At 37.9% G+C, this 19,426-nt stretch overlaps 1 protein-coding gene across 1 annotated transcript in view; it reads left to right on the top strand.

The window, feature by feature from the left end:
- LOC149802471 (uncharacterized) overlaps positions 1–18,753 on the top strand; it is a 36,431-nt gene extending 17,678 nt beyond the window's left edge. The window contains exon 2 of the mRNA XM_089951286.1: positions 16,178–18,753. Coding sequence (XP_089807412.1) covers positions 16,178–16,778 — 601 coding nt within the window. The 3' untranslated portion in view covers positions 16,779–18,753. The remainder of the gene's footprint in view (positions 1–16,177) is intronic.
- The last annotated feature ends 673 nt before the right edge of the window (positions 18,754–19,426 follow it).

Raw genomic sequence — 19,426 nt, 5'->3', positions numbered from 1 at the left:
CAGACTAAAGTAAAATGCCTCTAAAACACAATGAGTCAGACTGAAGTAAAGTGCCTCTAAAACACAATGAGTCAGACTGAAGAAAAATGCCACTAAAACACAATGAGTCAGACTGAAGTAAAGTGCCTCTAAAGCACAATGAGTCAGACCGAAGTAAAATGCCTCTAAAAGACAGTGAGTCAGACTGAAGTAAAATGCCTCTAAAACACAGTGAGTCAGACTGACGTAAAATGCCTCTAAAACACAATGAGTCAGACTGAAGTAAAGTGCCTCTAAAACACAATGAGTTAGACGAAAGTAAAATGCCTCTAAAACAAAATGATTCAGACTGAAGTAAAGTGCCTCTAAAACACAATGAGTCAGACTGAAGTAAAATGCCTCTAAAACACAGTGAGTCAGACTGAAGTAAAGTGCCTCTAAAATACAATGAGTCAGACTGAAGTAAAATGCCTCTAAAACACAGTGAGTCAGACTAAAGTAAAATGCCTCTAAAACACAACGAGTCAGACTGAAGTAAAGTGCCTTTAAAACACAATGAGTGAGACTAAAGTAAAATGCCTCTAAAACACAATGAGTCAGACTGAAGTAAAGTGCCTCTAAAACACAATGAGTCAGACTGAAGTAAAATGCCTCTAAAACACAATGAGTCAGACTGAAGTAAAGTGCCTTTAAAACACAATGAGTCAGACTAAAGTAAAATGCCTCTGAAACATAATGAGTCCGACTGAAGTAAAGTGCCTCTAAAGCACAATGAGTCAGACTGAAGTAAAATGACTCTAAAACACAGTGAGTTAGACTGAAGTAAAATGCCTCTAAAACACAGTGAGTCAGACTGAAGTAGAGTGCCTCTAAAACACAATGAGTCAGACTAAAGTAAAGTGCCTCTAAAACACAATGAGTCAGACTGAAGTAAAATGCCTCTAAAACACAGTGAGTCAGACTGAAGTAAAATGCCTCTAAAGCACGGTGAGTCAGACTGAAGTAAAGTGCCTCTAAAACACAATCAGTCAGACTAAAGCAAAATGCCTCTAAAACACAGTGAGTCAGACTGATGTAAAATGCCTCTAAAACACAATGACTCAGACTGAAGTAAAGCGCCTCTACAACACATTGAGTCAGACAGAAGTAAAGTGCCTCTAAAACACAGTGAGTCAGACTGAAGTAAAATGCCTCTAAAACACAGTGAGTCAGACTGAAATAGAGTGCCTCTAAAACACAATGAGTCAGACTAAAGTAAAGTGCCTCTAAAACACAATGAGTCAGACTGAAGTAAAATGCCTCTAAAACACAGTGAGTCAGACTGAAGTAAAATGCCTCTAAAACACGGTGAGTCAGACTGAAGTAAAGTGCCTCTAAAACACAATCAGTCAGACTAAAGCAAAATGCCTCTAAAACACAGTGAGTCAGACTGATGTAAAATGCCTCTAAAACACAATGAGTCAGACTGAAGCAAAGCGCCTCTACAACACATTGAGTCAGACAGAAGTAAAGTGCCTCTAAAACACAGTGAGTCAGACTGAAGTAAAGTGCCTCTAAAACACATTGAGTCAGACTGAAGCGAAGTTCCTCTAAAACACAGTGAATCAGACTGATCTAAAATGCCTCTAAAACACAGTGAGTCAGTCTGAAGTAAAGTGCCTCTAAAATACAATGAGTCAGACTGAGGTAAAATGCCTCTAAAACACAATGAGTCAGACTGAAGTAAAGTGCCTCTAGAACACAATGAGTCAGACGGAAGTAAAATGCCTTTGAAACACAGTGAGTCAGACTGAAGTAAAATGCCTCTAAAACACAGTGAGTCAGACTGAAGTAAAGTGCCTCTAAAACACAATGAGTCAAACTGAAGTAAAGTGCCTCTAAAACACAATGAGTCAGACTGAAGTAAAATGCTTCTAAAACACAATGAGTCAGACTAAAGTAAAATGCCTCTAAAACACAGTGAGTCAGGCTGAAGTAAAATGCCTCTAAAACACAATGGGTCAGACTAAACAAAAATGCCTCTAAAACACAGTGAGTCAGAATGAAGTAAAATGCCTCTTAAACACAATGAGTCAGACTGCAGTAAAGTGCCTCTTAAACACACTGAGTCAGACTGAAGTAAAGTGCCGTTAAAACACAGTGAGTCAGACTAAAGTAAAATGCCTCTAAAACACAGTGAGTCAGACTGAAGTAAAGTGCCTTTAAAACACTAGGAGTCAGACTGAAGTAAAATGCCTCTAGAACACAATGAGTCAGCCTAAAGTAAAATGCCTCTAAAACACAGTGAGTCAGACTGAAGTAAAGTGCCTCTAAAACACAGTGAGTCAGACTGAAGTAAATGCCTCTAAAACACATTGAGTCAGACTGAAGTAAAATGCATCTAAAACACAGTGAGTGAGACTGAAGTAAAATGCCTCTAAAACACAATGAGTCAGACTGAAGTAAAGCGCCTCTAAAACACAATGAGTCAGACTGAAGTAAAATGCCTCTAAAACACAATGAGTCAGACTGAAGTAAATTGCCTCTAAAACACAATGAGTCAGACTGAAGTAAAGTGCCTCTAAAACACAATGAGTCAGACTGAAGTAAAATGCCTCTAAAACACAGTGAGTCAGACTGAAGTAAAGTGCCTCTAAAACACAATGAGTCAGACTGAAGTAAAGTGCCTCTAAAACACAATGAGTCAGACTGCAGTAAAATGCCTCTAAAACACAGTGAGTCAGACTGAAGTAAAATGCCTCTAAAACACAGTGAGTCAGACTAAAGTAAAATGCCTCTAAAACACAATGAGTCAGACTGAAGTAAAGTGCCTTTAAAACACAATGAGTAAGACTAAAGTAAAATGCCTCTAAAACACAATGAGTCATATAAAGTAAAATGCCTCTAAAACACAGTAAGTCAGACTGATGTAAAATGCCTCTAAAACATAGTGGGTCAGACTGAAGTAAAATACCTCTAAAACACATTGAGTCAGACTGAAGTAAATTGCCTCTAAAACACAGTGCGTCAGATTGAAGTAAAATGCCTCTACAACACAATGAGTCAGACTGAAGTAAAGCGCCTCTACAACACATTGAGTCAGACTGAAGTAAAGTGCCTCTAAGACACATTGAATCTGGCTGAAGTAAATTGCCTCTAAAACACAGTGCGTCAGACTGAAGTAAAGTGCCTCTAAAACACAGTGAGTCAGACTGAAGTAAAATGCCTCTAAAACAATGAGCCAGACTCATGTAAAGTGCCTCTAAAACACAGTGAGTCAGACTGAAGAAAAATGCCACTAAAACACAATGAGTCAGACTGAAGAAAAGTGCCTATAAAACACAGTGAGTCATCCTGAAGTAAAGTGCCTCTAAAACACAATGAGTCAGACTGAAGTAAAATGCCTCTAAAACACGGTGAGTCAGACTGAAGTAAAATGCCTCTAAAACACAGTGAGTCAGACTAAAGTAGAATGCCTCTAAAACACAGTGAGTCAGACTGAAGTAAAATGCCTCTAAAACACAATGAGTCAGACTAAAGTAAAATGCCTCTAAAACACAATGAGTCAGACTGAAGTAAAGCGCCTCTACAACACATTGAGTCAGACTGAAGTAAAGTGCCTCTAAAACACAGTGAGTCAGACTGAAGTAAAGTGCCTCTAAAACACAATGAGTCAGACTGAAGTAAAGTGCCTCTAAAACACAATGAGTCAGACTGAAGCGAAGTTCCTCTAAAACACAGTGAATCAGACTGATCTAAAATGCCTCTAAAACACAGTGAGTCAGTCTGAAGTAAAGTGCCTCTAAAATACAATGAGTCAGACTGAGGTAAAATGCCTCTAAAACACAATGAGTCAGACTGAAGTAAAGTGCCTCTAGAACACAATGAGTCAGACTGAAGTACAATGCCTCTAAAACACAGTGAGTCAGACGGAAGTAAAATGCCTTTGAAACACAGTGAGTCAGACTGAAGTAAAATGCCTCTAAAACACAGTGAGTCAGACTGAAGTAAAGTGCCTCTAAAACACAATGAGTCAAACTGAAGTAAAGTGCCTCTAAAACACAATGAGTCAGACTGAGGTAAAATGCCTCTAAAACACAATGAGTCAGACTGAAGGAAATGCCTCTAAAACACAGTGAGTCAGGCTGAAGTAAAATGCCTCTAAAACACAATGGGTCAGACTAAACAAAAATGCCTCTAAAACACAGTGAGTCAGAATGAAGTAAAATGCCTCTAAAACACAATGAGTCAGACTGCAGTAAAGTGCCTCTAAAACACAATGAGTCAGACTGAAGTAAAGTGCCCTTAAAACACAGTGAGTCAGACTGAAGTAAAGTGCCTTTAAAACACTAGGAGTCAGACTGAAGTAAAATGCCTCTAGAACACAATGAGTCAGACTAAAGTAAAATGCCTCTAAAACACAGTGAGTCAGACTGAAGTAAAGTGCCTCTAAAACACAGTGAGTCAGACTGAAGTAAATGCCTCTAAAACACAATGAGTCAGACTGAAGTGAAATGCATCTAAAACACAGTGAGTCAGACTGAAGTAAAATGCCTCTAAAACACAATGAGTCAGACTGAAGTAAAGCGCCTCTAAAACACAATGAGTCAGACTAAATTAAAATGCCTCTAAAACACAATGAGTCAGACTGAAGTAAATTGCCTCTAAAACACAATGAGTCAGACTGAAGTAAAGTGCCTCTAAAACACAATGAGTCAGACTGAAGTAAAATGCCTCTAAAACACAATGAGTCAGACTGAAGTAAAGTGCCTCTAAAACACAATGAGTCACACTGAAGTAAAGTGCCTCTAAAAGACAATGAGTCAGACTGAAGTAAAATGCCTCTAAAACACAGTGAGTCAGAATGAAGTAAAATGCCTCTAAAACACAGTGAGTCAGACTGAAGTAAAATGCCTCTAAAACACGGTGAGTCAGACTGAAGTAAAGTGCCTCTAAAACACAATCAGTCAGACTAAAGCAAAATGCCTCTAAAACACAGTGAGTCAGACTGATGTAAAATGCCTCTAAAACACAATGAGTCAGACTGAAGCAAAGCGCCTCTACAACACATTGAGTCAGACAGAAGTAAAGTGCCTCTAAAACACAGTGAGTCAGACTGAAGTAAAGTGCCTCTAAAACACATTGAGTCAGACTGAAGCGAAGTTCCTCTAAAACACAGTGAATCAGACTGATCTAAAATGCCTCTAAAACACAGTGAGTCAGTCTGAAGTAAAGTGCCTCTAAAATACAATGAGTCAGACTGAGGTAAAATGCCTCTAAAACACAATGAGTCAGACTGAAGTAAAGTGCCTCTAGAACACAATGAGTCAGACGGAAGTAAAATGCCTTTGAAACACAGTGAGTCAGACTGAAGTAAAATGCCTCTAAAACACAGTGAGTCAGACTGAAGTAAAGTGCCTCTAAAACACAATGAGTCAAACTGAAGTAAAGTGCCTCTAAAACACAATGAGTCAGACTGAAGTAAAATGCTTCTAAAACACAATGAGTCAGACTAAAGTAAAATGCCTCTAAAACACAGTGAGTCAGGCTGAAGTAAAATGCCTCTAAAACACAATGGGTCAGACTAAACAAAAATGCCTCTAAAACACAGTGAGTCAGAATGAAGTAAAATGCCTCTTAAACACAATGAGTCAGACTGCAGTAAAGTGCCTCTTAAACACACTGAGTCAGACTGAAGTAAAGTGCCGTTAAAACACAGTGAGTCAGACTAAAGTAAAATGCCTCTAAAACACAGTGAGTCAGACTGAAGTAAAGTGCCTTTAAAACACTAGGAGTCAGACTGAAGTAAAATGCCTCTAGAACACAATGAGTCAGCCTAAAGTAAAATGCCTCTAAAACACAGTGAGTCAGACTGAAGTAAAGTGCCTCTAAAACACAGTGAGTCAGACTGAAGTAAATGCCTCTAAAACACATTCAGTCAGACTGAAGTAAAATGCATCTAAAACACAGTGAGTGAGACTGAAGTAAAATGCCTCTAAAACACAATGAGTCAGACTGAAGTAAAGCGCCTCTAAAACACAATGAGTCAGACTGAAGTAAAATGCCTCTAAAACACAATGAGTCAGACTGAAGTAAATTGCCTCTAAAACACAATGAGTCAGACTGAAGTAAAGTGCCTCTAAAACACAATGAGTCAGACTGAAGTAAAATGCCTCTAAAACACAGTGAGTCAGACTGAAGTAAAGTGCCTCTAAAACACAATGAGTCAGACTGAAGTAAAGTGCCTCTAAAACACAATGAGTCAGACTGAAGTAAAATGCCTCTAAAACACAGTGAGTCAGACTGAAGTAAAATGCCTCTAAAACACAGTGAGTCAGACTAAAGTAAAATGCCTCTAAAACACAATGAGTCAGACTGAAGTAAAGTGCCTTTAAAACACAATGAGTAAGACTAAAGTAAAATGCCTCTAAAACACAATGAGTCATACTAAAGTAAAATGCCTCTAAAACACAGTAAGTCAGACTGATGTAAAATGCCTCTAAAACATAGTGGGTCAGACTGAAGTAAAATACCTCTAAAACACATTGAGTCAGACTGAAGTAAATTGCCTCTAAAACACAGTGCGTCAGACTGAAGTAAAATGCCTCTACAACACAATGAGTCAGACTGAAGTAAAGCGCCTCTACAACACATTGAGTCAGACTGAAGTAAAGTGCCTCTAAGACACATTGAATCTGGCTGAAGTAAATTGCCTCTAAAACACAGTGCGTCAGACTGAAGTAAAGTGCCTCTAAAACACAGTGAGTCAGACTGAAGTAAAATGCCTCTAAAACAATGAGCCAGACTCATGTAAAGTGCCTCTAAAACACAGTGAGTCAGACTGAAGAAAAATGCCACTAAAACACAATGAGTCAGACTGAAGAAAAGTGCCTATAAAACACAGTGAGTCATCCTGAAGTAAAGTGCCTCTAAAACACAATGAGTCAGACTGAAGTAAAATGCCTCTAAAACACGGTGAGTCAGACTGAAGTAAAATGCCTCTAAAACACAGTGAGTCAGACTAAAGTAGAATGCCTCTAAAACACAGTGAGTCAGACTGAAGTAAAATGCCTCTAAAACACAATGAGTCAGACTAAAGTAAAATGCCTCTAAAACACAATGAGTCAGACTGAAGTAAAGCGCCTCTACAACACATTGAGTCAGACTGAAGTAAAGTGCCTCTAAAACACAGTGAGTCAGACTGAAGTAAAGTGCCTCTAAAACACAATGAGTCAGACTGAAGTAAAGTGCCTCTAAAACACAATGAGTCAGACTGAAGCGAAGTTCCTCTAAAACACAGTGAATCAGACTGATCTAAAATGCCTCTAAAACACAGTGAGTCAGTCTGAAGTAAAGTGCCTCTAAAATACAATGAGTCAGACTGAGGTAAAATGCCTCTAAAACACAATGAGTCAGACTGAAGTAAAGTGCCTCTAGAACACAATGAGTCAGACTGAAGTACAATGCCTCTAAAACACAGTGAGTCAGACGGAAGTAAAATGCCTTTGAAACACAGTGAGTCAGACTGAAGTAAAATGCCTCTAAAACACAGTGAGTCAGACTGAAGTAAAGTGCCTCTAAAACACAATGAGTCAAACTGAAGTAAAGTGCCTCTAAAACACAATGAGTCAGACTGAGGTAAAATGCCTCTAAAACACAATGAGTCAGACTGAAGGAAATGCCTCTAAAACACAGTGAGTCAGGCTGAAGTAAAATGCCTCTAAAACACAATGGGTCAGACTAAACAAAAATGCCTCTAAAACACAGTGAGTCAGAATGAAGTAAAATGCCTCTAAAACACAATGAGTCAGACTGCAGTAAAGTGCCTCTAAAACACAATGAGTCAGACTGAAGTAAAGTGCCCTTAAAACACAGTGAGTCAGACTGAAGTAAAGTGCCTTTAAAACACTAGGAGTCAGACTGAAGTAAAATGCCTCTAGAACACAATGAGTCAGACTAAAGTAAAATGCCTCTAAAACACAGTGAGTCAGACTGAAGTAAAGTGCCTCTAAAACACAGTGAGTCAGACTGAAGTAAATGCCTCTAAAACACAATGAGTCAGACTGAAGTGAAATGCATCTAAAACACAGTGAGTCAGACTGAAGTAAAATGCCTCTAAAACACAATGAGTCAGACTGAAGTAAAGCGCCTCTAAAACACAATGAGTCAGACTAAATTAAAATGCCTCTAAAACACAATGAGTCAGACTGAAGTAAATTGCCTCTAAAACACAATGAGTCAGACTGAAGTAAAGTGCCTCTAAAACACAATGAGTCAGACTGAAGTAAAATGCCTCTAAAACACAATGAGTCAGACTGAAGTAAAGTGCCTCTAAAACACAATGAGTCACACTGAAGTAAAGTGCCTCTAAAAGACAATGAGTCAGACTGAAGTAAAATGCCTCTAAAACACAGTGAGTCAGACTGAAGTAAAATGCCTCTAAAACACAGTGAGTCAGACTGAAGTAAAATGCCTCTAAAACACGGTGAGTCAGACTGAAGTAAAGTGCCTCTAAAACACAATCAGTCAGACTAAAGCAAAATGCCTCTAAAACACAGTGAGTCAGACTGATGTAAAATGCCTCTAAAACACAATGAGTCAGACTGAAGCAAAGCGCCTCTACAACACATTGAGTCAGACAGAAGTAAAGTGCCTCTAAAACACAGTGAGTCAGACTGAAGTAAAGTGCCTCTAAAACACATTGAGTCAGACTGAAGCGAAGTTCCTCTAAAACACAGTGAATCAGACTGATCTAAAATGCCTCTAAAACACAGTGAGTCAGTCTGAAGTAAAGTGCCTCTAAAATACAATGAGTCAGACTGAGGTAAAATGCCTCTAAAACACAATGAGTCAGACTGAAGTAAAGTGCCTCTAGAACACAATGAGTCAGACGGAAGTAAAATGCCTTTGAAACACAGTGAGTCAGACTGAAGTAAAATGCCTCTAAAACACAGTGAGTCAGACTGAAGTAAAGTGCCTCTAAAACACAATGAGTCAAACTGAAGTAAAGTGCCTCTAAAACACAATGAGTCAGACTGAAGTAAAATGCTTCTAAAACACAATGAGTCAGACTAAAGTAAAATGCCTCTAAAACACAGTGAGTCAGGCTGAAGTAAAATGCCTCTAAAACACAATGGGTCAGACTAAACAAAAATGCCTCTAAAACACAGTGAGTCAGAATGAAGTAAAATGCCTCTTAAACACAATGAGTCAGACTGCAGTAAAGTGCCTCTTAAACACACTGAGTCAGACTGAAGTAAAGTGCCGTTAAAACACAGTGAGTCAGACTAAAGTAAAATGCCTCTAAAACACAGTGAGTCAGACTGAAGTAAAGTGCCTTTAAAACACTAGGAGTCAGACTGAAGTAAAATGCCTCTAGAACACAATGAGTCAGCCTAAAGTAAAATGCCTCTAAAACACAGTGAGTCAGACTGAAGTAAAGTGCCTCTAAAACACAGTGAGTCAGACTGAAGTAAATGCCTCTAAAACACATTGAGTCAGACTGAAGTAAAATGCATCTAAAACACAGTGAGTGAGACTGAAGTAAAATGCCTCTAAAACACAATGAGTCAGACTGAAGTAAAGCGCCTCTAAAACACAATGAGTCAGACTGAAGTAAAATGCCTCTAAAACACAATGAGTCAGACTGAAGTAAATTGCCTCTAAAACACAATGAGTCAGACTGAAGTAAAGTGCCTCTAAAACACAATGAGTCAGACTGAAGTAAAATGCCTCTAAAACACAGTGAGTCAGACTGAAGTAAAGTGCCTCTAAAACACAATGAGTCAGACTGAAGTAAAGTGCCTCTAAAACACAATGAGTCAGACTGAAGTAAAATGCCTCTAAAACACAGTGAGTCAGACTGAAGTAAAATGCCTCTAAAACACAGTGAGTCAGACTAAAGTAAAATGCCTCTAAAACACAATGAGTCAGACTGAAGTAAAGTGCCTTTAAAACACAATGAGTAAGACTAAAGTAAAATGCCTCTAAAACACAATGAGTCATACTAAAGTAAAATGCCTCTAAAACACAGTAAGTCAGACTGATGTAAAATGCCTCTAAAACATAGTGGGTCAGACTGAAGTAAAATACCTCTAAAACACATTGAGTCAGACTGAAGTAAATTGCCTCTAAAACACAGTGCGTCAGACTGAAGTAAAATGCCTCTACAACACAATGAGTCAGACTGAAGTAAAGCGCCTCTACAACACATTGAGTCAGACTGAAGTAAAGTGCCTCTAAGACACATTGAATCTGGCTGAAGTAAATTGCCTCTAAAACACAGTGCGTCAGACTGAAGTAAAGTGCCTCTAAAACACAGTGAGTCAGACTGAAGTAAAATGCCTCTAAAACAATGAGCCAGACTCATGTAAAGTGCCTCTAAAACACAGTGAGTCAGACTGAAGAAAAATGCCACTAAAACACAATGAGTCAGACTGAAGAAAAGTGCCTATAAAACACAGTGAGTCATCCTGAAGTAAAGTGCCTCTAAAACACAATGAGTCAGACTGAAGTAAAATGCCTCTAAAACACGGTGAGTCAGACTGAAGTAAAATGCCTCTAAAACACAGTGAGTCAGACTAAAGTAGAATGCCTCTAAAACACAGTGAGTCAGACTGAAGTAAAATGCCTCTAAAACACAATGAGTCAGACTAAAGTAAAATGCCTCTAAAACACAATGAGTCAGACTGAAGTAAAGCGCCTCTACAACACATTGAGTCAGACTGAAGTAAAGTGCCTCTAAAACACAGTGAGTCAGACTGAAGTAAAGTGCCTCTAAAACACAATGAGTCAGACTGAAGTAAAGTGCCTCTAAAACACAATGAGTCAGACTGAAGCGAAGTTCCTCTAAAACACAGTGAATCAGACTGATCTAAAATGCCTCTAAAACACAGTGAGTCAGTCTGAAGTAAAGTGCCTCTAAAATACAATGAGTCAGACTGAGGTTAAATGCCTCTAAAACACAATGAGTCAGACTGAAGTAAAGTGCCTCTAGAACACAATGAGTCAGACTGAAGTACAATGCCTCTAAAACACAGTGAGTCAGACGGAAGTAAAATGCCTTTGAAACACAGTGAGTCAGACTGAAGTAAAATGCCTCTAAAACACAGTGAGTCAGACTGAAGTAAAGTGCCTCTAAAACACAATGAGTCAAACTGAAGTAAAGTGCCTCTAAAACACAATGAGTCAGACTGAGGTAAAATGCCTCTAAAACACAATGAGTCAGACTGAAGGAAATGCCTCTAAAACACAGTGAGTCAGGCTGAAGTAGAATGCCTCTAAAACACAATGGGTCAGACTAAACAAAAATGCCTCTAAAACACAGTGAGTCAGAATGAAGTAAAATGCCTCTAAAACACAATGAGTCAGACTGCAGTAAAGTGCCTCTAAAACACAATGAGTCAGACTGAAGTAAAGTGCCCTTAAAACACAGTGAGTCAGACTGAAGTAAAGTGCCTTTAAAACACTAGGAGTCAGACTGAAGTAAAATGCCTCTAGAACACAATGAGTCAGACTAAAGTAAAATGCCTCTAAAACACAGTGAGTCAGACTGAAGTAAAGTGCCTCTAAAACACAGTGAGTCAGACTGAAGTAAATGCCTCTAAAACACAATGAGTCAGACTGAAGTGAAATGCATCTAAAACACAGTGAGTCAGACTGAAGTAAAATGCCTCTAAAACACAATGAGTCAGACTGAAGTAAAGCGCCTCTAAAACACAATGAGTCAGACTAAATTAAAATGCCTCTAAAACACAATGAGTCAGACTGAAGTAAATTGCCTCTAAAACACAATGAGTCAGACTGAAGTAAAGTGCCTCTAAAACACAATGAGTCAGACTGAAGTAAAATGCCTCTAAAACACAATGAGTCAGACTGAAGTAAAGTGCCTCTAAAACACAATGAGTCACACTGAAGTAAAGTGCCTCTAAAAGACAATGAGTCAGACTGAAGTAAAATGCCTCTAAAACACAGTGAGACAGACTGAAGTAAAATGCCTCTAAAACACAGTGAGTCAGACTAAAGTAAAATGCCTCTAAAACACAATGAGTCAGACTGAAGTAAAGTGCCTTTAAAACACAATGAGTGAGACTAAAGTAAAATGCCTCTAAAACACAATGAGTCAGACTGAAGTAAAATGCCTCTAAAACACATTAAGTCAGACTGATGTAAAATGCCTCTAAAACATAGTGGGTCAGACTGAAGTAAAATACCTCTAAAACACATTGAGTCAGACTGAAGTAAAGTGCCTCTAAAACACAGTGTGTCAGACTGAAGTAAAATGCCTCTACAACACAATGAGTCAGACTGAAGTAAAGCGCCTCTACAACACATTGAGTCAGACTGAAATAAAGTGCCTCTAAGACACATTGAATCTGGCTGAAGTAAATTGCCTCTAAAACACAGTGAGTCAGACTGAAGTAAAGTGCCTCTAAAACACAGTGAGTCAGACTGCAGTAAATGCATCTAAAACACAATGAGTCAGACTGAAGTAAAGTGCCTCTAAAACACAGTGAGTCAGACTGAAGTAAAATGCCTCTAAAACAATGAGTCAGACTCATGTAAAGTGCCTCTAAAACACAGTGAGTCAGACTGAAGAAAAGTGCCACTAAAACACAATGAGTCAGACTGAAGTAAAGTGCCTATAAAACACAGTGAGTCATCCTGAAGTAAAGTGCCTCTAAAACACAATGAGTCAGACTGAAGTAAAATGCCTCTAAAACACAGTGAGTCAGACTGAAGTAAAATGCCTCTAAAACACAGTGAGTCAGACTAAAGTAGAATGCCTCTAAAACACAGTGAGTCAGACTGAAGTAAAATGCCTCTAAAACACAATGAGTCAGACTAAAGTAAAATGCCTTTAAAACACAATGAGTCAGACTAAAGTAAAATGCCTCTAAAACACAATGAGTCAGACTGAAGTAAAGTGCCTCTAAAACACAATGAGTCAGACTGAAGCAAAATGCCTCTAAAACACAATGAGTCAGACTGAAGTAAAATGCCTCTAAAACACAATGAGTCAGACTGAAGTAAAGTGCCTCTAAAGCACAATGAGTCAGACTGAAGTAAAATGCCTCTAAAACACAGTGAGTCAGACTGAAGTAAAATGCCTCTAAAACACAGTGAGTCAGACGGAAGTAAAATGCCTCTAAAACACAATGAGTTAGACTAAAGTAAAATGCCTCTAAAACAAAATGAGTCAGACTGAAGTAAAGTGCCTCTAAAACACAATGAGTCAGACTGAAGTAAAATGCCTCTAAAACACAGTGAGTCAGACTGAAGTAAAGTGCCTCTAAAATACAATGAGTCAGACTGAAGTAAAATGCCTCTAAAACACAGTGAGTCTGACTGAAGTAAAATGCCTCTAAAACACAGTGAGTCAGACTAAAGTAAAATGCCTCTAAAACACAATGAGTCAGAACTGAAGTAAAGTGCCTCTAAAACACAATGAGTCAGACTGAAGCAAAATACCTCTAAAACACAATGAGTCAGACTGAAGTAAAATGCCTCTAAAACACAATGAGTCAGACTGAAGTAAAGTGCCTCTAGAACACAATGAGTCAGACTGAAGTAAATGCCTCTAAAACACAGTGAGTCAGACTGAAGTAAAATGCCTCTAAAACACAGTGAGTCAGACTAAAGTAAAATGCCTCTAAAACACAACGAGTCAGACTGAAGTAAAGTGCCTTTAAAACACAATGAGTCAGACTAAAGTAAAATGCCTCTAAAACACAATGAGTCAGACTGAAGTAAAGTGCCTCTAAAAGACAATGAGTCAGACTGAAGTAAAATGCCTCTAAAACACAATGAGTCAGACTGAAGTAAAGTGCCTCTAGAACACAATGAGTCAGACTGAAGTAAATGCCTCTAAAACACAGTGAGTCAGACTGAAGTAAAATGCCTCTAAAACACAGTGAGTCAGACTAAAGTAAAATGCCTCTAAAACACAACGAGTCAGACTGAAGTAAAGTGCCTTTAAAACACAATGAGTCAGACTAAAGTAAAATGCCTCTAAAACACAATGAGTCAGACTGAAGTAAAGTGCCTCTAAAACACAATGAGTCAGACTAAAGTAAAATGCCTCTGAAACAAAATGAGTCAGACTGAAGTAAAGTGCCTCTAAAACACAATGAGTCAGACTGAAGTAAAATGCCTCTAAAACACAGTGAGTCAGACGGAAGTAAAATGCCTCTGAAACACAGTGAGTCAGACTGAAGTAAAATGCCTCTAAAACACAGTGAGTCAGACTGAAGTAAAGTGCCTCTAAAACACAATGAGTCAGACTGAAGTAAAGTGCCTCTAAAACACAATGAGTCAGACTGAAGTAAAATGCCTCTAAAACACAGTGAGTCAGACTGAAGTAAGGTGCCTCTAAAACACATTGAGTCAGACTGAAGTAAAGTGCCTCTAAAACACAATAAGTCAGACTGAAGCGAAGTTCCTCTAAAACTCAGTGAATCAGACCGATGTAAAATGCCTCTAAAACACAGTGAGTCAGTCTGAAATAAAGTGCCTCTAAAATACAATGAGTCAGACTGAGGTAAAATGCCTCTAAAACACAATGAGTCAGACTGAAGTAAAATGCCTCTAAAACACAGTGTCAGACTGAAGTAAAATGCCTCTAAAACACAGTGAGTCAGACTAAAGTAAAATGCCTCTAAAACACAACGAGTCAGACTGAAGTAAAGTGCCTTTAAAACACAATGAGTCAGACTAAAGTAAAATGCCTCTAAAACACAATGAGTCAAACTGAAGTAAAGTGCCTCTAAAAGACAATGAGTCAGACTGAAGTAAAATGCCTCTAAAACACAGTGAGTCAGACTGAAGTAAAGTGCCTCTAAAACACAGTGAGTCAGACCAAAGTAAAATGCTTCTAAATCACAGTGAGTCAGACTGAAGTAAAGTGCCTTTAAAACACAATGAGTCAGACTAAAGCAAAATGCCTCTAAAACACAGTGAGTCAGACTGATGTAAAATGCCTCTAAAACACAGTGAGTCAGACTGAAGTAAAATGCCTCTGAAACAATGAGTCAGACTCAAGTAAAGTGCTTCTAAAACACAGTGAGTCAGACTGAAGAAAAATGCCTCTAAAACACAATGAGTCAGACTGAAGTAAGGTGCCTATAAAACACATTGAGTCAGACTGAAGTAAAGTGCCTCTAAAACACACTGAGTCAGACTGAAGTAAAATGCCTCTGAAACACAGTGAGTCAGACTGAAGTAAAGTGCCTCTAAAATACATCGAGTGAAACTGAAGTACTTACTTTGCCAGCGACCAAAATGATTGTAAAGTTTCTTGACTAAAACATTTATTAAAAATACAAACATTAAAGTGGCAAATGAGCAAACCTTCTATTTACAAGCAGGCAGCTGCATATTTGGACCGCATTTTGTACGTTGTATCTGCATCCTTAGTGTTGTCTGTGTTGTACATATTCATGTTGTATTCAGTTTTGAGAACAAGACTGCACATGCAGCATATACAAATTAATCTGAATGGAACTGATTTAGTCCGGAATAATGGGTAGGTGGGGTGAGTGAGATTGAAACACACGGCTAGAATTTTCTTCTCCATTAATGCACTTGGCAACTTTCGATAACAAACCTTGTGTCAAAAATGTACAAAGAATGTGCCCTTTCTCTCTCTCTCTCTCTAGACGGGTGAACAAGTGTGATTTGTCGTCATTCTATAGAGACAAAAATATAATAATATAAATTGAATCAGTTAAAAGATATTGAACCACAAGGAAATGAATAATTGTTTGCATTACCTTATATAAACTATCAATAGTGTCGTCCTATCCGTTACCGTCGGAAGAGTCCGCCCTCCCTTTTCAATTAATGTGAACCAAAAAATATAACTTACCAAAGATGCACTTTAAACAATATTTCTCTCCAAACGGTACCGACACCTTACATTGATTGATGCAAGACGCCATTTCGGGAATTTAGTCCTTTGACACAAAGAGGATTTTGAAAAATAATAAGAAGTACGACATATGGCACTATAAGCAAAATGAGCCATCCGGTCTGTGTATCTGAATATTTATCTCGTCCAAATTGAACGCAACTGTCAAACTGATACCAAATGAACACAAGACTGACCCCGGGGTCAGGCGGTTTGTTCTAGCAGTAGTGTTGTTCATCAACGACATTTTGGGGAGCCGCTTCAAATAAATTATTATTATTATTATTATTATTATTATTATTATTTTTCAAGGTGTGAGAAACATCGTGGTGTCGAAAAGAGTGACTGCTGGTATACGAAGAGAAAAAGCAACAAAATCAAAGCTAAAGCAAAGAAGGAAAGATTAAACCAGTACATTCTATTTCAAATTGAAGAGGAGATTCGAAAGGAGAAGGAATACGCGTCCAGACGCCTAAGGAAAAAACTAAATCGAAAGCTACGCCGGAAAAAGCCCAGATTTTTTCGTTTTCTCCGTGTCCTAACAGTGATAGTTTGGTTAGTTGGAGTTTCCATCACGTTCTGTAGCACAATCAGAGGACTAGGGGAGGGTACAGTGTTCTGGAAAGAGCAGCAAACCTTCCGTGTCATAGGACCGGTTACTATTGTGGTTGGAGTCGTACTGCTGTTGACCACTGAAGTTATAAGAGACACAATTAATAGAAGACAGAGCAAGGAAAGAGTTCAAAGTATGCAGCCCCGGCAAGTTTCAATTCTTGCTCAAATGCCTTCGAGTTCAAAGTCATCGAGTCAATACCAAAGAGACAAATCTTCCTTGCCCTGTTTACAACATCCATTAAATCAGCTAAACTCGATCCTGCAAGGAGCAGAAACAACCATGGGTATGCAGCTGTAAGATACCAGTACCTATAGACGAATAGGCTTTCAAAAAGAACATCAGCCAATAACTCGAGAGGAAACTTTCTACAAGACTTCCAACAAAATCGCCACCAGTTACAAGTATGAAATGGATTGGTGTGAAAACACTTGATTCGAAAGTAAGCAGGATTTCCACTGAAAACCATTGAAAAGTGTGTCATTAAAGTGTACTGACTGCGTAGAAACCATTCAATAGTATTTCATTCAAATGTACTGAGTGGGTACGAACCATTCAATATTATGCCAATCTAGCGTATTGAGTGGGTGGAAACCATTCAATAATGTGTCATTCTAGCGTACTGAGTGGGTGCAAAAAATGTCAGTAGTGTGTCATTCTAGAGTACTGATTGGGTGGAAACGATTCATTAGTGTGCCACTCTATCGTAGTGACTGGGGATTCTCATTTGCTATGTATCTCAATATTGTGTAAACAGCATATTACATAGCTAAATTGTGTCCTTGTTTGAATTGTAGATTGTACGTAAATATATTGTAAATATGTTGACATGGCCTTTTGACTGCAGAAGGGTCTAGAAGGTGTGTCTGCCTTTGGTCTTCATTGTAAGTTATAAACAGGTTGCTTACTGATGTTGGTTTAAGGTTTAGTTTCCTTTTAGAAATTTGGAATGTACTAGAAGCGGCCTTGCTTAGAAATTGATGGGAAAATTGCTCACATCCTGGTTGTTTTATTGTCTATTTTATATATTATTGTTGTGATCATCAAAATTATTCATTCTTATCTTAACATCATCCTTTTGCGCAATCAATTTCTGTTGTGATCAGTTATTATTTGAGAGGATCCATTTATTTAAATTATTCATTCCAATTACGAAGTGTTTATTGACTTTTGTACTAAGTCACCATATTGGGAAAATTGTGAACTCACTGAAAGACTTTCTGGATTATGTTATTGTGATTCATCAAGACTGTTAGCACCTCGATACATTCAAGGCTACTAGCAGTTCAGCACGTTCAATGCCGGAATTTATTCACACGGACTTTTGACTGCAGAAGATTCTAGAAGGTGTGCCTGGCTTTTGTCTTCCTTGTAAACTATAAATAGGTTGTTTACTGATGTTTGGTTTAAGGTTTAGTTTCTTTTTAGAAATTTAGAATGTACTAGAAGCGGACTTGCTTAGAAATTTGATGGAAAAATTGCTCACAGCCTGGTTGTTTTATTGTCTATTTTATATATTATTGTTGTGATCATCAAAAGTGTTCATTCCTATTTTAAAATCAGCTTTTGCGCAATCAATTTTTGTTGTGATCAGTTATAATTTGAGAGGATCAATTTATTTAAATTATTCATTGGAATTACAAAGTGTTTACTGACTTTTGTACTTAATCACCATATTGGGAAAATTGTGAACTCATTGAAAGACTTTCTGGATTATGTTATTGTGATTCAACATGACTGTTAGCAGCTCGATACATTCAAGGCTACTAGAAGTTCAGCACGTTCAATGCCGGAATTCATTCGGAACACTCTATACTTTTGTACATGCGATAGATCTTTTACGATTATTTTGGATTTAATTCACATTGCTGTAAGTTCTGTTTAAAGTTTCACTTTGTATTATAGGGAAATAAATTGTTCGTTGAATTTAACTTCACTTGTTAGTTTCGCATTTTTAACTTGAAGATCACAGACTCGTAACACCTTCTTTATCTAGAAGTCTTATATCACGGCCATCAGGAACTTTATAATATTTTAAACTAAGTCACAGCAAAATAATTAATCGGACGTTAGGCAATACTATAATTTTCAAAATCATGGTTAAGAAATATAAATCCTTGGTAGGAAAAGAAAATACAAGATCATATCTAAATTAGTCCTGCTTATAAATGGCAACAAGCTATAAATAAGCTATAAATAAGTGTTTACAACAATAATCCTGTCTATGAGGTTTGAGAAAGTTCTGGTTGGATGGATGGGTCATGAGGTAGAGTGTGTGTGTGTGATTAGGATTTTTAACATAGCTTTAACAGTTTTTCAGTCTTATCACTACGATATCTGCATTGTGGCAGTTTATAGTGATGTCTAGACTGGGGCATCATGCTGCAGACACGTAGCATGATGTTTTATCCAGTCACATTATCCTGACACCAGGCCGACCAGTCCTAACACGAGCCTCTTAAAGCTGAGCGCCTAGCGAGGCAGCTGTTAGTACCATTTTTGTAAGTCTTTGGATGACTCGGCCAGGATTCGAACCCACGATCTTCCGCTTCCGAGGTGGACGCTCTAACCACTAGGTCACCGGTACGTTGGTCATGAGGTAGAAACTGTGCCTGTGGCATGGAGATGTGACGAAAGTCTCTCTCTCTCTCTCTCTCTCTCTCTCTCTCTCTCTCTCTCTCTCTATATATATATATATATATATATATATATATATATATATATATATATATATATATATATATATATATATATATATATATAATGAAGAGTTGAAGAGTACAAATATTAGTAATATCAAACTTCCAATACAGAGTACCATTAATTACTAATAAAAACTAGCAAATCACGGGTCGTCATTCCCAAAAGTGACAAAATCTATATCAAACAATAAATAAAGTTTTACTCGAAGTTCGTTGCCCCCTTTTATCAAGACAACAGTCGTTTTC

The sequence above is a fragment of the Sinohyriopsis cumingii genome, chromosome 3, assembly GCF_028554795.1.
Source record: "Sinohyriopsis cumingii isolate HCF-2022 chromosome 3, ASM2855479v2, whole genome shotgun sequence".
NCBI classification, from domain to species: domain Eukaryota; kingdom Metazoa; phylum Mollusca; class Bivalvia; order Unionida; family Unionidae; genus Sinohyriopsis; species Sinohyriopsis cumingii.
The sequence above is the reverse complement of the archived record's forward strand: the minus strand, read 5'-3'. Positions and strand labels throughout refer to the sequence as shown.